Source organism: Lepisma saccharinum, chromosome 13 (genome assembly GCF_977018435.1).
Source record: "Lepisma saccharinum chromosome 13, izLepSacc3.1, whole genome shotgun sequence".
In the NCBI taxonomy this organism is placed as follows: domain Eukaryota; kingdom Metazoa; phylum Arthropoda; class Insecta; order Zygentoma; family Lepismatidae; genus Lepisma; species Lepisma saccharinum.
The window spans coordinates 78,970,705-78,995,332 of NC_139241.1; the positions used below are offsets into that span (position 1 = coordinate 78,970,705).

The 24,628-nt window shown below is 40.8% G+C and overlaps 1 protein-coding gene across 1 annotated transcript in view; it reads left to right on the forward strand.

Moving 5' to 3' along the window:
• LOC145997452 (tyrosine-protein phosphatase non-receptor type 13-like) overlaps positions 1-24,628 on the forward strand; it is a 460,227-nt gene that overhangs the window by 243,730 nt on the left and 191,869 nt on the right. The window contains exon 4 of the mRNA XM_083134519.1: positions 21,832-21,998. Within this exon, the coding sequence (XP_082990645.1) occupies positions 21,832-21,998 (167 nt within the window). The remainder of the gene's footprint in view (positions 1-21,831; positions 21,999-24,628) is intronic.

The following is a 24,628-nucleotide window of genomic DNA, read 5'->3' on the forward strand; positions in this document are numbered from 1 at the left end:
CGTCTGGGAAAATTGTCTCGGGCAGGAAAAGGTAGCCCGAATCTGTTACTGTACAGTATGTCCAAGAAGTCCCGTGCCCTTACTTGCAATGTATTGTGTTGCGACTTTGTTCAAAATTGGCCGGTATTGTTCAACCATCAACAGCCTTCCTTGATGGCGAAATGGTTAGCACAGCGCGCTACAACGCCAGGTTCGAATCCCGACCTGGGCATGGCTGTTCTTTGTGTCTCTTCATCAATTTCATCATACCATCACTCATCCTCATCTTCGTGATTAGCTAAATGTGTCAAATGGCGAAGTAAAATAAACCAATTCAATCAATCAACGAATTTGATATTCAACTTTACATTCTCTTTACAGTCACAAGATAATTGGTAGTGAACTATAATAACTCAACGTGCTGCGTTCAAGCCCTAGGACATTCATGACTGAACGTAGAAAGTTTAAGTATGCAGACAAGGGATGAATTTAAATTTTTATGTTGTTGTGATGGCAACCTATTGTTATTAAACGTTGCGAGTGTTATAATGTAAATATATAAATTTGTATGGTTTAGTAAATAAATGCCATATATCTAGAGGTAATATGTATGTACAGGAACTTCTCGAACACACTGCACAGATTCACAGAAATCAATAACCGAAAAGTACTTTCCATATACTTCAAATTTGTGTTCCTCTTTAGAGTACTGTTCACCCATGTGGAACCTCCAAGATCGACAGTGCTCTCGGCTCTTTCCTCTCCATTGTTTGATATGGAGTACGAGCCCTGAGACAACCCAAGAGAGATCTGCTTGGAAACTTACACGTACATCCATTAGAGATATGAAATTACTACACAAGATCATTAATGGAACTCTGAGAGTGCCTGAACATAGAACACGGACCAAGGAAACTTTCCACACTGCAACTCCCAGACTCTCACTCGTGCAGCATTCCTTCTTCCATAGGCTACCGAATCAGTTCAACAACACCTGAAACCAAATATATATATATATCTTCAGTTCACATTCGTCCAACACTATCTGAAATCTACATGTCTCCCCTTGAATATGTTCAGTTCATATACCGTATATAATACAATGGGAGTACCCAGACATTTTCCCGGGGGCGGTACAAACATAACTTTTTTCCATGGGGACAATGCTTTATTTCGAATTATTTGAATTTATTAACATATATGTTTACTTTCCACATTAAAAGCACAATCCCCCCGCTGGATACGCCCATGTATAGACTGTTCTGCATCCTCAATAATCGCTTGTATTATATATAGGTCCGAGACGAAAGTTGCACAGTTCAGAAAATAAAAAAAGTTGCTACGCATTTCATTGGAAAACATGTTTATAACTAATGCAATTTTTCCTCTTGGATTGCTGCTTTCCAGCTAATTCCATTTTTTTTTCCAGCAAAAAAATTTAATCCTAACCAAGTGCTTTGGCAGTGGCAATTAAAAACGGCTTTCAACAATGCGTCCTCTCTCCCTCTCTCACTAGGGTGTTTTGAAGTTATGCATTGAACTGAAACGGATCTGCCTCTTTGATTTGTCGAATTCAGTTGGTGAAATGCACCTGTCTGTCTGATTATAAGTATCCCTTGTTGGAGCTGTTTCGAAGCAGTGTTATAAAGGTACTTTGCATGCAATCCTTATTAGCGTTTTTTATCTTAACTTTGAAGGTAAAAAGGGAAATATTTAATACTTTTATTAAGCGTAATGTAGACATGTCACTGAAATTAACCTGGATATATACAGGGTCTGTCAAAAATAAATTCTGCCAATTTTTATCAAACTTAACGATTGCGTGCCTTAGCATACTGAATGTCATAATTTTAAATTTCGAGCCATCGAAAATAAATTTAATTGAGAAGATGATACATTTTGCATAATAATCGTTGTGTTTCAACTACGTCACAAACTGTTGCATTGTGGGATCGAGCAGCCATGATTGAGCTCAGTTCTTGTAAGGATACGGAATTCAAGTGAGCGTGTGGGGGATACTAACGCAGACATTCGCGATTTAAAAGCAAACGTGCAGTTGGTGCAGATGTACCGAACCCAAGGTGGTGGATATTTGTTGCAAACAAGAAATAAAGTTGGCCGCAAACATGGCGGCTGTGCGCACCCTGACATCACATGAAACCCACCTATTGTTTATGGACAACTAAAGACCTCTATTTTTCCATATTTTCTCTACGCAATTTGCGTTTTCAGTTGAACATAGTGCATTCCGTATGCGTTTTAAAAATGCCCTACAGTACAGTAATTTTAGTAAGAAAATCTACACATTCATCACAACTGCTGTAACCATAAAGGACTATTAAGTTTAAAGAACATTGAAACATACCCTTCGGTATGTGGGATTGAACTGGGTGATGTAGCTCACTGATCATTCATCCTTTATTCTGGAGCAACTCGCTACTCATGTTGAGCTTGATGATAATGTGCGAGAGGTACTTACTGAACACATATAAATGGCAAAATACAACACTTGAGTTTAAACCCCCAAAGACTGGATCAACATTGCTACTGGAAAGGGTATAATACCTGGCACAGCAGCTGAAGATCTGCGATGAGAGATTATTCTCGAGACTGTGCAAAGAGTCTGACTTGTGACTCGCCTCGACAGGATCTCGCCCAAATCGTTCTCCTGCCTCGCTCTCTGTAATGCTCGTAACTCACTCCTCGATTGACTGACTTAGAACTGACCACTGACCTCTCTCCCCAGATGTTTATTCAGATTGATTTTACTAAACAAATGCAGAGTCAGACCTGTAGTCTCTTCCTTGTTTGCGATTGTTTACACCTGTTTGCAACGATGGCGATCAAGAAAGCTCGACAATGTTTACAAGACATTCCTTAGGGCCTAGATGGTTCTAGCAATTTCCTGCCTGGAAAGGTGATGGCTAAATGTATTTGGAGTTCGTTGTACGTTACATTTCAAAGATTCTACAGATTGTTACGATATGCCAATGTTTATCTTGGAAAACAACAATCAGATGAGGGATTCAAATGATTACTGTGTAAACACTATTGCAATTATGAATTGTAACAGGTCTCAACATGCTTTTGACAAGGAGAGAGAAATAAGAACTGTAAATATCAAGCAAGAGTTAAGCAAACAAAACATATAGTATAGAATTATGCTTTTATCAATTCCACCGTTCGTGTTAATATTTTGGGACAATGAAAAGCTATATTTTACCGTCCTTGTGACTCTTCTTCCGTCTCGTATATTTATTTTAAATTATTCGCAATTAGCACTTGATGTTATAATTTATAGTACAGTACAACAACTTCAATTTCTATAGAATTCACTTAAACACCTATGTTTTGTTTTTGAAAGTTAGAACTAGAACACACACGCACACGAAAGTTCTACTTTCGCCATATTTTATGTATTTTAATCGCAGAATGTGCCAAGATCTGCCCGTATGCAAAAGTGTTTCATGTTTTTATGTGCAGTAAGGTACTTGAACCCAATATGGCCTACCTAAGGTTTCTGATTGTTTCCAGTGGTGTACAAAATCGGGAAGATAAAACTAGTGGCAAGATTCAAAAGAGGGAACATTTCTCCACGTTTACTGAAAATTGGTGCCAATTCCAAACAATAACGTGGGTGCAGGGAAGAAAATTTTATTAAAAAGTTACGTTTAGGCCATATTGGGTACATATGCAGCCTACCCAATATGGCCTAGTCATATATTTTGTTCTCTCACATCCAGGATAGCGGCTTTCAAGATGGCTTCCAATATGCATTCTAGCTCCATCTGGTGTGCCCCATTACCCATATCCTGAGTTTCATCGTTATCTGTCAAGTAGTTTTCAAATTAAAAAGGTGGTATCGGACTTTTGCCTCACCCTGTATATTCATGACAGCTGACCCGCCCTCATCCTGCTGGGGCGAAGGCCAACCTTAGGCCAGAAAATTGACGTGCATCTAAATTATACAGAGTGTATCATAAGTAATAGCGCAAACTGACACAGTTGAAAGTACACGATAATAGAAGCAAAAGAGTCTCAGTAAACATGGGTCTGCAAAAGAGTCGTTTTCGAGATAATTGTGAATGTGTGGTTACAAGCCGCCACTGACTTCATTGTTTGTAAACGTGTTCCTAGTTGGACTTTTTTGCTTCTATTATCGTGTAATTTCAACTGAGTCAGTTTGCGCTATTACTTATGATACACCCTGCATATACAGTTTTTTGTCAATTTTACAGCTTTGTGTTATAAACCACACAGCATCGTATAGTGCCTGTGTAAAACAGATTCTAAAAGGATACCTGTGACGACATGTGCAGTCAAGAGAAATTGCCATTGTTTGAGACTTTGTTGGTGTCACTGTGACGTCATATGAGGATATTGGTTCAATACCCATTACTGTCCCTGTATACGTTGTATGAAGACTTAAACAGCCCTTTAAAACTAAGTTGAAACTTTTTTTTTTTACTCAATTTTGAGGGAATTCATTATGTGCTTATTACTGCATCCCACAAGCCCTATCATTCATTTTGGGGTGGCGTTTCTATGGCATCCAGCCAAAATCCTTTCGCGCAAAGTAGAAATAGCCTGATTAAGGTACGGGGCTCAGCGTACATAATAACAACCAAAGTTTCCGATGTATCGCCAACTTTTAGTAGATTTTTATATTAAAGTTTTTGACGTTACGATTTGGTACACTCAGGAGAAGTACAGCGCAAGACGCAGGCTCGTACCCGGGTCTCTGGCGTACGTATCAACTGAGCTACCAAGCCAGCTCCTGATTTGGCGGAGTTTTGGCTGTCGCTCGTTTACCTGTGTGGACAATTCCACATCGTTGATTGAAGAGCAACAGTGAAAACACTGGCAGATAAAATTCCACACATGTAAATCAGCGAGAGCAAAATATCAAGCAAAGCTAGGACTGGCTCCGTAGCAAAGTATACCAGAGACCTGGGTTCGAGTCCTCGTCGAAACTTCATTTTTCGCTGAAATTTCTAGAAAAGTTTGACTTTACTGGTGTACTTCCCGTTGAGTTTCTGGGCTTCTTCCTCACTACGTTTTGCAACACTGGCACACGACTGGAAAAAAAACGTCACATATGCGATCAAATGTTGTGTTGGGTTGCAGCTATACAGGTGGCGAAACGGGCTCTTTCTGAACTGTCGTAGCGCTGAAACGACGCACTAAACAGAATAAATGGTACCAATATTTTGTCTTGATGTCCTTCATACATCTGCTGTGGTCTGCTGGCACCATTTTAATTACACCCTGTATACAATGTCAACCACCACAGGACGATCAGTAGAAATTAAATACATCTGAAGGCCAGTAACCAGTTGTGAATGATTTTGTTTTAAGTTCACTTTATGCACAGATACTGTATATGTTTCGGCGCTACGATCGTTCAGAAGATGCCGTTCAATTGCCTGTATGCTTGCAACCCAACATAACAATTTGATCGCATCTGTGACGTTTCTTCCTGTCCTGAAGCGAGCAGGAACTGGACGTACAGTTTAATGTTGGATCCGAACCACTGTGCATACTGCCTACACCTAGTGTCATGTACATGTCGAGGACGAAATTACAGTTTAGGAGTGAAAGATGGGCGAGAAACATCGTCTGATGTGTAGCAACATTGTCGAACTTATTTCCGAATTTGAGAGTGAGACTTTGTGTATTCTGCGCTTGTTTCCAAGCAGCCAATCACTTTTGCTTCCCAATGGATATTAGTTTTAATGTTGATGTGTGTTGCTGTATTGCCAATACTCATTTTGCTTCTCCCGCGAGCAGCGTTCGGCTCATTCAGACACGAAGGTAATCGATGTCAGCCGAACATATCCGAAACAGATTGCCAGTAGAAAAAGAAGCCGGTATACACTCTGTCTTGGGAGTATCTGGAGCAAGCGAACGAAAGCAAGTGTGTGCGTACACTGGGGAGAACTGAGTCGTGGAGAGGAAAACGCGGCAGCAGCTGCCAGCCGTTTACAGCAACGCGCACTGCTTTGCTCCGCGCACTTCTCTACCGTTATGCGCCACAGATTCCTGAGAATTTCCAAGGTGCGGAAGTAAAATGCGGTGTTGCCGAGACTGGTTGATTTTTACTTCCGAGCAGCGTTCGGCTCATTCCGACACGAAGGTTAACGATGTCAGCCGAACATAACCGAACAGATTGCCAGTATAGTTCTAATCAATCGCGTAAGTTCTAACATATTCACGATCCAGCAAACATTTGATATTCGTTTCTGCCGCACGGTGAACGGCCATGGAGACGACTTGTCGTCTAGAGATTAAGTGAAGCATCTACTAGAGCCTACTGTTCCGAAACTTGACGCCATCCCCTCCCACCCCCCTCCTCGGGTTTCTCGCTTCTTGGTTTTATGGGCCATCAATAATTTTAGTGTTCCTTCACGGTGCGTTTGACCCAGATCGGTTTCCAAATGGCAGATCCTTGTTTCGGAGTACCGGAGGCAAGATCTGGGAAATATGACGTGTGCGTGCGTGGACATATAAAGTATACCCACAACATGGAATAAGGGCGCAGGTGGGGGAGTGCTGTGAAGGAACAAGTACATACAGACATAACATAAATTTGTGAAAACATCAACGCGAATTTCAAGACATTCATCTGCCAACAGATTCATCTTAGAAGATGTCGATTTTGTACACTCAGCCTCGAAGGCTGGTAACTATCGATCGGAAGTTGAGGAAATATCCTTTTTTTATTTTCCTAGTGTCCGAAGACGAGGCCCAACATAATATATGTTCATTTTGGATCATTGTAGGATATAACAAGGTGGGTTTTATTTGTCCTTTTTTGCCTTTTTTGGCGTTTTTTGGCTTATTGGTCCTTTTTTAGCCTTTTTTTAGGTTTTAACGGCTTTTTTTCTTCTTTCGACTACGTTTTTACTGCCCATTCTCAATTCGAATCATCATCAGTTCATAGTCTCTTAAACATTCGTTCTGTAGTAAACAAATAAAGAAATAAATACATTTTAACCATCCCTGAAACGAGAGAACTTTTAACCGCGACTTGTCTGGACGGTCGCGCTGTAAGTGGCAACTTTTTCTTGTTTTTAAGCTTTCAGTTTTTTCGCACTGTGTTTTCCATACCACCAGAATTTTGTATTTTTTTATTCATTAAATATGTAATTAATTAATTTGGATCACATTTATACGCCCTTTTTTACGTTTTTTGGTTCTTTTTTTCTTCTTCCGAGCCCTACTCATAACATTTACATTTTTTTTCATGCAGCCACGCTTCTCTTCACTTTTTAAGAGGCTTGCATTATTTTTCAATAAAGTAGAACAGATTGTCGATTACTGGGACTTGCAATATGTCTTAATACTATAGGTCTTTTCAGTTCTTACGGCGGGCGGTCTAGAAGCTGGCAAGGGAAGTGTGGAGCGGGGAAGCGACCAATCCAGGGCGATAAGAGACGCAGCACCCTGTAGAACGCTGGTCACGTAGTACTTATTTCCGTCACGTGGTATCTCTCGGCGCCACCGCTGTTGTCTGCGGCGAATTCCACGCTCCCCACTTTCCTTGGCAGCTTCTAGACCGACCGCCGTAAGAACTGAAAATACCTATAGTGCTGTCGATTTGTGAGATTGTAAAATAATGGTTAATTTTCTTCACTTTAGAAAATGAAAAGTCATGACCAGAACTTGTAAAGGAAACAAGAAATAAATTATTTTGAAATGTTAAAAAGAACAAAACAAAAAACGTGATTTCTAATGTCCGACATAGAAAATAAATTATTTTCGTAACGCAGTGGTGACTATGCGACGACTGTTGCGTTTACCTTAATAAAACAGGCTGTCTACCGGTCAAGAAACTCCAGAGAAATTAAAGATATCAATAAGAAGTCAAGAATACATGTAGTCAAGAATTTTTGCTATCAAAATTATTGATTTAACATATTTTATTTCGCTCTTGTAATCATTTTGACTAATTGAGAAGATGAGGATGAATGACGATGAAGATGAGATGGATGAAGGGACAATCGAAAACATGTAGGGGCGACACAACACAAGCCACACGGATGATTATACTGGCTGTGAGTCCAGGCACACTAGCCACATTAGTCTGCCAAATGCAGTCCAGGGTGTAATATATATATATATAGGGCTATATACGAGGGTGGTTCAATAATTATTGGCCCTGACATATAAGCAGTATTATTTTTCCACAAAGTCCCCCTTCACAGTAATGCACTTCTTCCACCTATGCTGTAAAGCCACTATGCCAGCTTCAAAGAATGTCTGTGGCTGAGCCGTGAGCCATTCTTCCGCAGCGTCCATAACAGCAGCATTTGAGGGAAAATGCGTCCCCTTGAGGTGCTCCTTCAACTTCGGGAACAAATGAAAGTCACTAGGGGCGAGGTCGGGTGAGTAGGGAGGGTGTTACAACACATCGAAACCAGCAGCATGGATTGCGGCACCAGTTACATGGCTTCTGTGTGCTGGAGCATTATCGTGGTGAAACAGCACTTTTCGCCGCAACATCCCACGCCGTTTCTCCTTGATTGCTTCGCGTAACTTAGGGATTAGGGCTGCATAATAGTCCCCAGTAACAGTGTGTCCCACCAGGTAGTCAATAAGGAGCACACCCTTCGCATCCCAAAAAATTGTGGCCATAACCTTGCGTGCTGATGCTTGCACCCTAAATTTGCGGGGGGAGAGGTGAATTGCTGTGCCGCCACTCCATACTCTGTCGTTTGGACTCGGGATCATAGTGGTGGAGCCATGTCTCATCCACTGTCACAAATCTATCACAGAACTGCTTCAGGTCTGCCCCCATCAGCTCCAAACCAGCCCTTGAACATTGAACTCTTGTCTTTCTGTTGTTCACGGGATAACATTTTGGGGACCCATCGCGCTGACACCTTTCTGAATCCCAAGTGTTCATGCACAATGGTTTCCACTGAGCCTACAGAGATGTGCATGATGTCTGCTAACTGTTGCACCGTGATTCTTCTGTCAGCCATAATCATGTCATGCACAGCATCAATGTTTTCTGGGGTGGATGCTGCTGTTGGAGGACCAGCACCAGGGGCCTGTTGACAGCTTTCCCTGCCGCAACGGAAATCGCGGCACCAGTTTTTTACCACCTGGTAGGTAGGAGCCCCATCACCCAACACACTGACCATGTCCTCATGAATCTCCTTTGGGCTTAGCCCCTTTTTCTGGAGGTACTTGATGACAGCTCGTTGTTCGGTTTTCTCCATTTTTCAAACTAAGTACCACCTCTCACACCTAAAACGAGAAAAACATATTTACTATAGCACCTACGGTTCTGAAATTTTGCATATAGGCATCTAAGACATTAGGCTACAATATCCCCATCATTCATTGCAATTCATATACTTTAAGTATGCCGGGGACAATAATTATTGAATCGCCCTCGTATGTGTGTGTGTATCGATATATGTATGTATGTATGTGTTACGGCGGGCGGCCCTTATTCTGGCAAGCGAAGTGGGGAGCGGGGATTGCACCGCAGACCAACCTGACAACAGCGTTGGCGCCAAAAGTTACGACGTCGAGGGGAGGAACTACTACGTGCACCTCGTTCTACAGGCTGCTACGTTTCTTATCGTGCTTCCCAGCTCCCCACTTTCCTTGCCATCATATAGAGCGCTCGCCGCAAGGGTAGAAAATGCCTATATCATTACATTAGAGTAGATATTAGCGAGAACGAACAGTTCCTCTGTCTTCCCGCTTCCCGCCATTTTATGTTTAAAATATCAGTTCGAAATGACGAAGAGACAGCCATGGCATTGATACTCTGCGGAGAACACAGTGACACCGTCATACCCTTCTTCCAATTCCGGATCCCACGCGTACAGGAGAACAAAGGAACTTTCGCGCCAAAACAGAGAAACCGCGCGCAGAGAGAGAAGTTTTGCGAGAAAAGGGGTTTTGTTATTTCAGGAATTTCCACATCCAATGTGACACGCAGCTGGGATCAAAGCCGTGCCCTTGGGCTGAAACGGCAGCGGATATTGATGCCGACTGGTTCTATTCCATTATCGCATTGTGTTGAAGAAAGAAAAAGGAAAAAAAAATGAGGCAGATAGGAAGCTATTCCAGCAAGTCCCTGCCCAGCGGGGGAATCGAATGGAGCCACAACCAAATGCCCCATTCCACTCTCTCTCTCTGGTTGTATTAAACCGCAATTTGGATGCGGAAAGGAAAGAATTAAATTGAAAGCAGCCCGTTGCAGGGTGAGATTGCTTGTCGGTTAATTTGCGTGCCTTAAACAGACGAACGGGACGCCTAAAGTGGGATAGGAGATAATTTGGAACAAGGTGCAATATTCCTTTCGTACCATTTCAACTTCGGATACGCGAAAAATTAATTTCATTCGGATTGCCTAGGTGTTTTGTTTCCCCACAATTTGATTGGTTCCTTTCCTCATTCTTTTTTTGTTTCATGAATCTGCAAACTTTAGTATATTTAATTTTTTTTTGTAGTAAGAATGTATTTTCATATTTATTATTAGTAAGTAGTATTAATTTCTAGTTTTTGGATGGCGAAGTTAAGGCACAATTCTTTTCTTCCGCTTAACCATCTCTTCTTAATTTTCTATTTTTGTTATTTAGCATCCCTGATACTGTTACTAAAACTGGTAAAGATAACTTTTCAAATAACTTTAGAACTATTAGAAGTAACTTTAACTCGAATTACTTTAGAAACAACAGGGGATAACTTTAACTCAAATAACTTTAGAACTAATAGAAACAATTTTACTTATATTTTCTACATTTCTTAAAGTTTGCGTGTTTTTTGTTTCGATTTTTATTATTTATCGTTGGTTTTCTGCCACTTTTGGCTAGTCGCAACGATGAGGATGTGTGATGATGTGACGAAATTGATGAAGGGGCGCTTATAAAGAACACCTATGCCCAGACATGGATTCGAACCCGAGACCCCTAGCGTCTTAGCGCTCTTTCTGCCACGGTGAGGCAGAAAGAAAGGTTATTTCAGAATTCATATTTTCTAGTGTTTTGAAAAGTACATTTAGAGCCTCCTAACAGATCGGCTCTTTCATTGCCAGCCGACAAGTTGAAAAAAAAATCGTTTTATCTTTTCGCAATAGAGAGCGACGTGAGATTTCGAAATTTGAGGCAAATGAAATACGCGAGTTTTCCCTTCATTGGGTGCGTGTGTTTAGTGGGGGTTGGTGGAAGAGGGGGCGAGCAATCAAAACAGTGGTGGCGATCGCTAATTGGCCAGTGGTTCTCTGAAGGTTTACTGCCATTCGTTAATTTGGTCGAGTTTTGGACGGGCGGTTTTCAGTAAGCCCAAAATAGAATGATGCCAAACAATTACACAGCGAGACCACGAGAGTACTTATTTTTCATGCATATTTCATGCACGGGAAGATAAAAAGAACAATCGACGCATACATCGAAATACCACATAGATGAGAGCATGCATTAACTCAAAATGTATATTCAAAAAGTGGCTCATGAATGAGTTACGAGCTGAAATGCATCGGGATTTATTTTTCTGGTGCCGTTTCTAAATGCTTGCCTTTTGTTTGTGGATGAGTCTGTAATGTGGTTTTTATTCATCCACTGGATGGCATTGCATTGTAGCTTTCACTAAAGAATGTTATGACTGGATTAATACGCATGTTCCATAATATGTCAGTTATTACTATATGTGCAGAATGTAAATGTGTTCAGTTCTGGAAAATAATGTTAATAAGTGAGAAATTGTTTGGAACATGTAACAAGGACGCCTCGCATTTACAACACGTGAGATTGCCACAATAGAGTAGACAATTCATTTTTTCCCGATTCAGGATTTCCCACTTCAGGAACTATGAAAACAGTCTCTTCCCAATAACTATTTCTAAACTCAGGAACTATTCCAATGAAACAGTGCCATCTCAGGAACTATTCCCCAACTCTGGAACTATTCCAATGAAAACAGTGCCATCTCAGGAACTATTCCACTGAAAACCGTGCCATCTCAGGAACTATTACCCAACTGAGGAACTATTCCAATGAAAACAGTGCAATCTCAGGAACTTTTTCCCAACTATTTAACTATTCCAATGAAAACCGTGCCATCTCAGGAACTATTCCCCAAATGAGGAACTATTCCAATGAAAACAGGACCATCTCAGGAACAATTCCTCAACTGAGGAACTATTCCAATGAAAACAGTGCCATCTCAGGAACTATTTACAAACTCTGGAACTATTCCAATGAAAACCGTACCATCTCAGGAACTATTCCAATGAAAACAGTGCCATTTCAGGAACTATTCCAATGAAAAAGTGCCAATTCAGGAACTCTGTAACTATTCCAATGAAAACAGTGCCATCTCGGGAACTATTCCCCAACTGAGGAACTATTCCAATGAAAACAGTGATATTTCAGGAACAATTTCCCAACTCTGTAACTATTCCAATGAAAACTGTACGATCTCAGCAACTATTCCCCAACTGAAGAACTATTCCAATGAAAACAGTGCAATCTCAGGAACTCTTTTCCAACTCTGTAACTATTCCAATGAAAACCGTGCCATCTCAGGAACTATTCCCCAACTCAGGAACTATTCCAAGGAAGACATTGCCGTTTGAGGAACTGGTGTATACCAGTTGGATATTTCAGTGAAATGTCTTCCCAACTCAGGATGTCCTGCCAGTTGCCTCGTGGGAGGACGAATTGGCGTTTGAAATAGATGACATTACACACACCTATCTAACTGCTAACCTAACCTGCGCGACAATGCACACTCGTTCGCTTGTTTGAAATCATAAAGTCAATAGTCAGCCAGGTGTTAGTTGTACTTCTTCTATTGTGTGCAAATATAAAGTACAAGAACTTGAAAATGCGATGTGATTTTTTGGTGCTGAATATATGGTGTCATTGAATTCTATGTGACTCATTCCATGTATTTTCTGGTATTTGTACTCAATTTATTGTAGGACTCATAAGGAGTGACTTTAACTCAAATAATGGGCAGTGGAAGCGTCGCTGCCTTGTAATCAAGGTGTCCCGGGTTCGATACCCGGTGGAGGCAAGAGTGGTTCGGATCCCACTTTAAACTGTAGGTCCAGTCCCGATTAGCCTTACTGTGCATAAAGCGGACTTGAAACACCAAATCAATCAATCATTTAACTGAAATAACTGTAGAAGTGATAGAAATAACTTTAGAACCAATAGCAATAACTTTAAAACTCATTTAAAACTAATAGAAGTAACTTGAATAACTGTAACTAATAGGGAATAAATTTAACTCAAATAACTTTAAAATTTAATAGAAATAACTTTTCAAATAACCTAAGAATGAACAGAAATAAATTCAAATAAATAACTTTAGAATTATTATAAATAACGTTTAGTCAAATATCCCGGAGCTCTTCGGGTGACTTTCAGTTGAAAGTTCAAACAAGAACTGCCACCATGCAATTTTCCACTCCGCGCTATTAATTGTTCTGGAAAAGCAAGCTTTCTCCAAGGCTGGGAAAGTTAATAAGCAACCCTCTTGAAGAGGCCATTGATGAAATGGAATTCGCGGAAGATCAGCTGCCTTCGTTTATTTTCCAATATGTTTTATTAAGGGAGTCTCCCACCCTTGCCTCACAGACCTTATCCTCTCCCTCTGTAAAGTCTTGCTGAGGAATTTCTGGTCGTCTGGGACGTTTGACGTAAATTAATAATTCTTCGACTCAAAGTCGTTCGTGTTTACATTCAACCCTTGGAGGCAGGGAGTCTGCATTGAGCGTCAGGTCAATATCCTTAGAATCTTGTGTGTTGTCGAAATAACTTCAGGCAATAGTTAACCCTAGCTTACCCGAGGAGGAGGAGGGGGAGGGGGGGGGGGGCTGTCATGCACACCATTTCTATTTTTTTCTATTTTTCAACTGAAAACTTTAAAAAAATTAAAATAAATTACATTGTTTCCTAGGGTCTTCACAATATTTCTATATAACTTTTGTTCATAAAAACATAAACGTAATGCACTTGTTTGGCCTATCAGGCACCATTGTTATTCGAGACAGTCATGCCAGTGACCAGTTGGCTGGTAATGATGGTAATTTTTGCAATTATTGTAATTAATAAACAACTGCACTCCTATATACAAAAAAGCATTATTTTTTATGAGTTTTAGTGTATATTAAGAAATTGTGCGACACTCATGCAATAATTGGTTATTTTTTAATTTTTTTATTAATGATGGTATTTTTGTAATTGTTGCAATTAATAAATACCTGCACATATATAATCAACAAAGTAAGCAGTGATTCAATAACGAAGTGGTTTCGTTAATTTTAGTGATCAAAACAGTGTGAGCCTGTGAAGCCTCCCTCAGGTAAGTAAGTTTCTCGTACGGCACGGGTAAACTAGGGTTAATATTTGGATGGAAAGCGAAGAGAACACACGTGCCAATCTAAACTCTCTCCTAAGTATTTAGTTTTAACTCGATTAAGAAGATGTGTGCTTCTGTGTTTGTACGTATACTGTACTACGTCCCAGGACACTGTTGAGCAATGGGGTGTAATCGGTGTGTCTTTCTAGACACCCAAATGCCAACTTCTCGTCCACGTACGAGGGCCACTATTTATATTTTGAACCTTGGCAACACTGATTGAAGTTAGGCGCGATTTGATGTTTGCACGGAATCGTCTGGCATTATTGACCATAACGTACTTCAAATGTTTTGTCAATAGCTTGATTTCTGTTGTTTATGTTGCCTTGGAGATTGCGCGACAACAATAAAATAGAATGAAGTCGTGAACATTTTCGTGCGATGATTTTTTACGATTTTCGACGTGGATTATCAAGACAAGAGTGCATCGATCAACTTACTTCCACATTTGGCGATTAAGCCCCATCCTTTGCCACTGTGAAACGCTGGTATAACGAATTTAATCGTGGCCGCCATTCGCTCACCGACGAGATTCGCGAAGGTCGTCCATAATCAGTTGTTGTTCAAGAAAACGTTGATGCTGTGCAAAACCTAATACTGCAAGATCGTCATGTGACATACTGTGAGATTGAGGCAACCATAGGCATTAGTTCCACCAGCATATATAAAATATTACGTGATCATTTAGCTGTGAGAAGGGTATGTTCTCGTTGTATCCCACACAATTTGACAAAAACTCAAAAAGACGCTCGCGTCAATTGGTGCAAACAAATGCTCAATAAATACAATCGTGGTGCTTCAAAAGACGTATATAAGATTGTAACAGGTGACGAATCATGGATATATGCATATGAGCCGGAACGTAAACAGCAGTCGACTGTATGGGTGTTTCAAGATGAACCCAATCCAACAAAAGTTGTTCGCGCTCGAAGCGCATCGAAACAAATGGTCGCCTGTTTTTTTCGGGAAAACTGGTCACGTGGCAACTGTGCCTTTAGAGGAACGTAGAACGGTCAACTCTGAATGGTACACAAGAATTTGTTTGCCAGAGGTCTTCGGTCAAATACGGAAAACAAACAAACGCCGTCGGATCATCCTTCATCAAGACAATGTCAGCTGTCACACATCTCGTCTAACAACCGACCTTATGAACAGTCAAAAAATCGAATTGATGTGTCATCCGCCGTACAGTCCTGATTTGGCACCCAATGACTTCTTCTTGTTCCCGAATGTCAAGAATAAATTGCGTGGACAACGATTTTCGTCGGCGGAAGACGCCGTTGATGCGTTCAAAAACCATATTATGGAGGTGTCTCAAGAAGATTGGAAAAACTGCTTTGACAAATGGTTCGAACGAATGCAAAAGTGTATTGACCATAAAGGAGAATACTTTGAAAAACAATAAATCAGTTTTCAATGTCAAATTCCTGTTTTTTCATTGTTAGGCTCAAAATATAAATAGTGACCCTCGTAGTACACCCTGGACTGCATTTTGGAGACTAGTGGTGGTAGACGTTGCCATTACGCACCAGGCATGCATTTATTCCAATAAGGTCGGAATAGGCACTGCTACTACAAGATCCCAGACAGAATTCAAAAGTATGAATTTCTCCCCATGTGGCAAGTGGAAGTGGTTTCCTAAGTTGATTATTACGCCATATACGATGTTTGAAAAATATGATGAATTAGTATTTACATGTATTCCTTATGGAGGATAAACTTTAAATTCAAGTTACGGCTAAACCAATGGGAGTTTTGACTTTTCCTAGGACAAATGTAATCTTCAATGGATCCTGTACCCCATCATATGTTTTTCTCCGCCATCGGAAGTTTGATATCCCCAAGATAACGAATAAAGTAATTCTCCCATATGCGTAATGTTAAATTTCTGCCAGTATCCTTCAGCCATCCCGGCACAGGCTTCACCCCTCGAGGGTCGCCACGGAGGGTAGTGGGGGAGGGGCGAGAAGATGTCTGTCTACTGGTCACCGAACGAGAAACACATGTTCGTTTTTAGAGGGAAAATATTTCTGGAGTGTCCTCCAGAGTAAACATGCTTGCAGGGTGGGATTCGCGAGCCAAGGTATGTTAGGCAAGAGTTAAGCAACACGAATAATGCTTTGTAGGGAAGCGAGTATTCTAGGTGTCGCATTTTTATTGCTGGCCACTGTACAATCACTGACACTTCTGGGTTGTAAATACCATATCGACTTTCAATCGGATGTATGCAGTCCGGAATTGTCGATCTCCCTGGTGAAGTGCGCTGCGACACCACGGGTTCGAATCCCGGCCTGCGCATGGGTGATATTTATGAGTGCCCCTTGATCATTTTCATCATGTAAGTCATACTGATTTGATTCGTTGTTTTAAGTCCACTTTATGCAATGTGCCTCCACCGGGTATCGATCCCGGAACCCCTTGATTACAACGCGACGACGGAACCACTACGCCATCGACGAGGCCTTTATATCACTCATACTCATCATCACGATTAGCTTAAAGTGGCAGAAAGGCGACGCTAGTGATCAAAAATACAAATACATACGACCCAGAAGTGTTCCTGACTATACATTTGACAAGATGATTAATGCTCTCTGTTTGAATTCAAAAAGCTTTTCTCATCATGTTCAGAGTTGCCCCACAATTGAAATTCATATCCCAAAACGACATCGAAGCTTGCAAAATTAGTTATTTAGCATAGATATCAAACTGAAAGTGTTGTTTCAGGTTTTTAGTTGATAACATTCGGAGCTTTTTGAGTTTATTGGATACACGACTTTTTTCAGGTTCATATTAGTATATCGATGTAGGAGTTTCTGGCGCTTTGTCTACATGCTCAATATGCTAATACGTGTTCTGGTCTCATTCAGGTCTTTTTTGCGTGTTCGGTTCAGAAAAGAGGAAAGGGCGCAGGTAACAAAATATTTACTCGGTACGTGATAAACCAGTCTCTACAAAAGTGAACGGGATTCCTCGTTCGGGATTGTTTAAATAATTTGCATGCCGGACAGTCTGTTCCTCTCGCCATTGTACACGTGCGAAATAGGGACACCCCCTTCGATTAAACTCGCTCTGTTTCGAAAGCTTTGTTACGCAAAACGTTTAAATCGGTTTTAAAGAGGAACCCACGCGCCGACATGTTGATGGGGAGAGCCGTGTCTTCAGGGTGTAGTGAGTAGAGCATCCACTCATACGAACGTTCACTTCCTCTTAGTAACTCCTTTGGTTTCTTTGTTTAGCTCACCTCGTTGGAGGAGTGGGTAGCACAGTGTGTTTCGACCCCAGCAACACAGCCCCTCCATCTACCGCTATCCTTTAGGTCCATCTCAACGTTATCCCTCCATCTTCCTCTTGGCTTTCCTAGAGGTCTCGTACCATCACGTTTCCCAACAAGAATCATATAAACTCTTCTTTCCTCTCCCATTCGTGCCACGTGGTCTGCCAACCAAGTCTTCTTCATTTAATTATTCTAATGATATCTGGACATGAATACAAATTATGCAGTTCTAAATTATATAACCTTCTCCACTCACCTGTCTCCTCATCTCTTTTACGTCCAAATATGTTTCAAATGATTTTATTTTCAAATACTCTTAATTTGTCTTCCTCTTTCAATGTAAGGGACCAAGTTTCGAATCCGTATAATACTACAGGCAAAATTACTATCTTGTATATTTTAACTTTAGTTTCTTAGATATTATACGAGAAGATGAAGACAAAAGTGGCAAAAGAGCGAAGTTAAATAACCTAAATCGAACTTACTGGAACCATTTCAATTGCCTCACGTTATCAAACAATCTCCAAGAGGAACATAAGCTTTTAGCATTCACGTTCAATGATGCAGAAGATATTACATCTCCCCCTCAACGCAAAGCTTTTTATACAATATGAATTTTTCGTTCGATCACGACGAGAACAGACTACTCTTAAATAGAATCTTCTTATTATTTCAATGGAATCGAGTATATGAATGAATTATTCCTCCCGAAGTGAAAGTTAATTGCTTTCTGGGAGATTTCCTCTTTTCTCTGGACTCTTTTTAGACGAGATCCACTTTGTATTCATCTCTTATTCTCTGGCAGCGCCCCCTTTCGGCATATTTGAAATTTTTTTCTCAAGTGGATTAGGTAGGTTTTTTTTATCTTGTCTTCAAGTACGCTTGTTGGACGGCAGTGTCTTCGCTGTCGGTTCTAGCAGCGAGGAATATAACCAATTTTAGGGCGGGAGGGGTCGGTTATGAAAAGGGAACAGGGAATATAACCCGTTGATGCTTTTCCCAGATGCGCTGAGAATAGCTTTTCGGAAGAAAAGGAAGTGGAGTAGAAGCTGAGAGGCTGAAAGAAACGTGCTTCGAAGATGTTGAAACGGTTTGTTTTGATCCAACCAGTTTTGTGTACAGGCTCTACTTCCAACCCTATTGTTTTTTGTAGTGTCAAGGAATTTTGTAAAGTTTTGTTGTTATTTGAGTTTTAAGTACACTTTATTGGATGTGAAACTTGGTCCCTTACATTAAAAGAGGAACATAAATTAAGAGAATTTGAAAATAAAATCCTTAGAGAAATATTTGGACCTAAAAGGGGATGAGGAGACAGGTGAGTGGAGAAGGTTACATAATTTAGAACTGCTTAATTTGTATTCATGTCCAGATATTATTAGAATGATTAAATCAAGAAGACTTAGTTGGCATGAATCGAAGAGGAAAAAGAGTTTACAGGATTCTTGTTGCGAAACCTGATGGTAAGAGACCTGTAGGAAGTCCGAGACGAGAATGGAAGAATAACGTTGAGATGGGCCTAAAGGATGGAAGAGATTGGATTTATCTTGTCCACGATCGACAGATGGAAGGCTTGTGTTGCTGCAGCCATAAACCTTCTGGTTTAAGAAGGCTAGAGAGTTGGTTGGCATTTTCGTTAGGCAGCCCTCAACTTAGATTACTTCTTTAAAGTGTGGTAGATTGCTGAAGCTACTAAGAATCAAGCCATATTGTCTCTGCTTTGAAATTTAACACCTGAGGATTACGATCGAAGGAAGACTTTCTGAGATGTGTTGGTCAGTGACAAGTGACTGAGTAATGAAATTGGGTATATCTGGGCGCACATCGAAACCAACTTCCCCGCTACCTCCGTGATCTGACGTCACGGCGAATGCATTCGTTGTTAGGTTATGCATATTAGTTTACGAACTCTTAGCATTAATGCATGGACATTTTCGTGACGTTACAAGTTGAAGGGCGGGTGCCAATTGTGAGACCTGATTAAATTTTAGCACAAAAATGCCTTCTCAAGCCGTGACCCGCAATCTTGTAAAACCTGCCCCCAACCGGCTAAACGCATACCTACTGGGCACTGTCTGTAAGGAAATAAAACTTTGAGTGTGTCTCCATCAGGGTGTCTACCAGTCAAGAAATCAACAGGTAGGTCAAGAAAGTGAAGAAAAAGTCAAGAAATCAACAGGTAGGTCACGAAAGTGAAGAAAAAGTCAAGAAATCAACAGGTAGGTCGAGAAAGTGAAGAGAAGGTCAAGAAATCAACAGGTAGGTCGAGAAAGTGAAGAAAAAGTCAAGAAATCAACATGGTAGGTCAAGAAAGTGAAGAGAAGGTCAAGAAATCAACAGGTAGGTCAAGAAAGTGAAGAAAAGGTCAAGAAAGTAAAGAAAAGATCAAGAAAGTGAAGAAAAGGTCAAGAAATCAACAGGTAGGTCATGAAAGTAAAGAAAAAGTCAAGAAATCAACAGATAGATCAAGAAAGTGAAGAAAAAGTCAAGAAATCAACAGGTAGATCAAGAAAGTGAAGAAAAAGTCAAGAAATCAACAGGTAGGTCAAGAAAGTGAAGAACAAGTTAAGAAATCAACAGGTAGGTCAAGAAAGTGAAGAAAAAGTCAAGAAATCAACAGGTAGGTCATGAAAGTCGAGGAAAAGTCAAGAAATTATGCTTGTGGTCAAGAACTTTTGCTATTTTTTTTTTTTATTATTATTTTTTTTTATTTTTTTTACAGTATAGTGGATTTACATTGTTATATATACCTGTATTGGGATTTGATAAAATTGAATATTTGGAAATCTAAAATTCTATTGAGTTGTTATGATTTGTTAACTTCGTTTTTTTTTAAGAATTACATTCAAGTCTTGTAAAAACATGAGAGAAATGAGGCCATTTTCCATCCAGCATGAAGTCTGATGCATCAACAATTAAAGCAAGTCTGAATCTCTTATTAAAGTACGGCTTCAGTTTTAATATTAACCGGCCTTATGATAGGGATTTTTCATTGAATAGAAATATATATTTTCTTAATTTCCATATATAGCTACCTAAGTGGGGACCAATTAAATATATGGTAAGAAAAATAAAAAAAAACGATCAAGGAAAAGTTGGATTTGTTATTGTCCATGAGTTGGGGCTGTTGTAAATAACATATAAATTTCATGACCTGCTTAGGAAAAAAGATTGAAATCCCGACAATCGTTTTGAATAATCTTGTATTATTAACTTTTCCAGTAGAGCAGTCTCAAGAAAAGCTTGCCACAATCACCGATGCGCAGAGAACGCAATTTCGCCTGTGTGACCCAATGCTCATCACGGGGCTGCTCTGCTTGATAATACGCTCGTTGCAGGGCACAGTCTTCAACATCGGCTCGAGCGGTATGTATCGTCCCGCGGTGCACGCACAGCAAGAGCGAGTTAGTGTTATTGTGGAATTGTGGCGACTCGTGGCGTTCTGTGCTTAAATATTTAAATATCAGCTCTATGTGACTGTGTATGTGCTGTAGAGCGTAACAGTGGCCCCACGTAAGTCTAAATTAGGAAGTGCCAAAACATTACATAGTCAAACAAGGGAAGTTATTTATAACGTCTACAAATTCATGAGAAATGAAACAGGTGCTCCTCGCAATGTAAAAGAAATTCAAGTAAAAGTAGCTCAAAAGAATGTCACTTTCAACCTCGATGATGCAAGGACGTTGCTCATGGAAAACATAGAGTAAACTGGAGCAGAGGATTGGGCAGCTCGCTGTAGCCATGTAAACAGCATTGATTTGATTTGAATTTAAAATTTTGGGTGCGATAGCACTAAGGCTATTTTGCACTCGTCACATTATACGGGGTCCAGCCCCTTAACGTCGTTACACATAACAACTCTAACGTTGCATAACTAAAAGCAAAGTTCTAAATTCGAAGCGCCTCTTACAGTTTTCAATTTGTGTGTTAACATTCAGTCGGTCGAGACCCCTAGATCGGCTGTCGCCTTGCAAACATCCGTCTACGCAACCTTCGTTCGGACGAAGGGCGGAGCTACCGAGTTGACCCGAATGTTGGCGAAAGTCCGCGCAGATTTTTGTGGCAAGCTTTTCTTGTGAGTACTCTAACTGCAACTAAATTTATACCCCCAAAAACAAAATCAAAAAAAATGAGTAATGTATGGAAATTTTCTCTAATTGAGAAATTCTTTTTTGTTGCATTTCCAGATGGAGACAACGACTATCGGAAACCAAAGATGGCACCCTCATCGCTGCAAGTGACGTGGAGAGGCCGCGTGGCGTTCTCTGATTGGTCGGACGCTGCTGAAGAAGATCTGTTCCTGGCACCGGAATGGGTGGACAACCAGCAGTATGCGGACATAGAGTTGGAGAAGGTAAGATGCAATATTTGTTCCGTTTTCTATTCTTTGTAGCACCTGCTGACGTACTTTTCTTTACTCGGTGATATGATTCGGAAGGTCTTGCGATTATAATTAGAGGCCGGAGTTTTATGTATTACATATTAAATGAGAATGTACTACTCACCGTGTACGTTTACTACTTTGATTGAACACCCATGTTTGCATAGACTGCCACACACTAAACATACTGTATAGAGCACTAAACACGAATAAATTCGTGTCATTGCAACAAAGTTTCCTCCTTTAAGCAAATTGTCTATTTCCCATATAGTGTTAACATTTTTTGATTCACCCTGTATACATTCGTTTGCTTGTACTATCGTGTACTTTTGACCGTTTCAGTTTGCACTATCGCTTCTGGCATTCCCTCTATGTGTCTATGATTACATAAAGTAAAGTAAAGTGGTCCTTTGTGCTTAGCACCACGCCAAGAAAGCGTAGGGTGTGGGGGTAACGCCCCACACTTTCTTGAACCGGTCGTGATTGGGGGTGATGTGATCAGCATCACACCCCTGACCGCCTTTACCCCCCAGGTACCCATGTCATTCGACGCTGGGTGGGCGCCGGAGCCGCTTCCAACCCGGGACCTTCAGCATAGTAGTCAGCCGCGTTACCGACTGAGCCACCGCGGCCAGGTCTAGGATTACATTAAAATGATATTCCATTGTAAACGCTTGAGGGTGGAAGACTGAGCGAGCGAAAGTAGTGTCATGCAGTACTGTATTGCACGCATTCGAATATTTCGATATACGGATAATTTAGATATCTGGATATTTAGAAAAATGCAGATAATTCGGATATCAAAATATCCGGATACTAGGGTCGTTCAATATATAAGTTTCCCTGTGCTATAAAATATTGTATAAAGCAATGCCATTAAAAAGAAGCACATGGTTGACAAGCGCCATCCTTCGTCTACAAGGAACAACAATCGATTCGTTATCAGACGTGAAGGCGCATGCGCTCAAGGGCGAAAAATAAATGCTTGTTCGGAAAACGCGGGCTCGCGTCATAAGGAGTTCAGAAGCATGGATGCTAAGGGCGTTCTGCTTATGGACTTTTTGGAACGAGGAAGAACAATTAATGCTGACCGTTTTTGTCGAACATTGGATAAACTGAAAAACGCAATTCGACATAAGCGACCAGGTCTCCTGTCAGCTGGTGTCATTCTTCTTGACGATGACGCTCGGCCCCACTCAGCAGTGCAAACACAACACAAAATTGAAGAATTGGGGTGGGAACGGCTGCCCCACCCTCCATACAGCCCCGATTTAGCGCCGAGTGATTTCCATCTTTTTCCGGTGTTAAAGTCTGAATTGCAAGGTTACCGTTTCGAAACAGATGAAGAAGTGAAGCGTAATGTGAGAATAGTGCTCAATAGCCAGAGCCCTGATTTTCTTGCAAAGGGTATGGACAAATTGGTGCAACGGTGGGACAAATGCCTGAATCTCTATGGGGATTATGTGGAGAAGTGAGGAAGGATCCTCCTACACATCTATGTATAGTTTTCTAATGTATATTAAAAATATTTTTTTTTCCAGCATACGGAAACTTATATATTGAACGACCCACGTAGATAATTACACGATACCAGGATGAAATTTTACCCAGATTTGGGTATCGCTACCATCTGCAGTCGTTGTCACAGTCACGGACACTTCCGGGTTGTAACAACCTCATTGACTTTCAATGAGATCATTACAAACCAGAAGTGTCCATGACTGTACGAGAGTGCTGGTTGCACGGTGGCAATATTCCTCGAACGCCTCCAGCAAAACATGTCCAGCCTGGACCGCTCCAGCGGCAACTGGAGCGAACGTTGCTTTAATTGCATCCCCAGCACCGCACGAACAGCTTCATGATCTGTATTGGAGATGATCAGGCTCTCGTGTACGCGCGGAGTGGCCGATTGTTTTGTCCGCCTCCTGTAATTGGGTTCCCCTTACGCCGCTCCGTTTCGCGCCAAACTTCTGAATGAGGTTACCTACCCTTGTTTTCCGCATCGCTCTAATTATCCTCGCCGAATTGCTTTTTCCGGTTTCCGCCGGAAGCGACGAAACTGTACCAATTTTGTATTTTCGATCATCTCCTAAGTGGTCTTGTTTCGCGTAAGGAGCCTTTGGGATATCAAGCGGCCTGCCTACGGAGGAGGGGGTCAGTGAGGTACAAGCAGTGACTATAAGTTTACGTCTACATGCGTTATCTACGCCTAATCTACACGCATATTACATTGGCTTATAGTTTACATAGTCTACTGTAGACAATACAAACAACAGGGAAGAAGGAAAACCCAGTGGTCTTTGAAAGAGAAAGTATTTTTTTCTTCAAACATATCGATAATCTGGGCCTATAACCAACTTAAGACCATCCGACGTAATAAGAGTTATCGAAAAGGGGAAAGGGGACTACCGGAAGAAAAACAAACGACAGCCATAGTGAAAACTGACATTATTTTTTACACTGACAAAAGGGAACGCTAAAAATCGTTTTTTTTTTGTTTTTTTTTAATTTTTTTTTTATTACTGTACAGGAAAGTGCATGTGCATGATAACAGATTTTGGACGTGTGAAATGGTGGAAATAGAAGTAAAACAAATCTTGTCA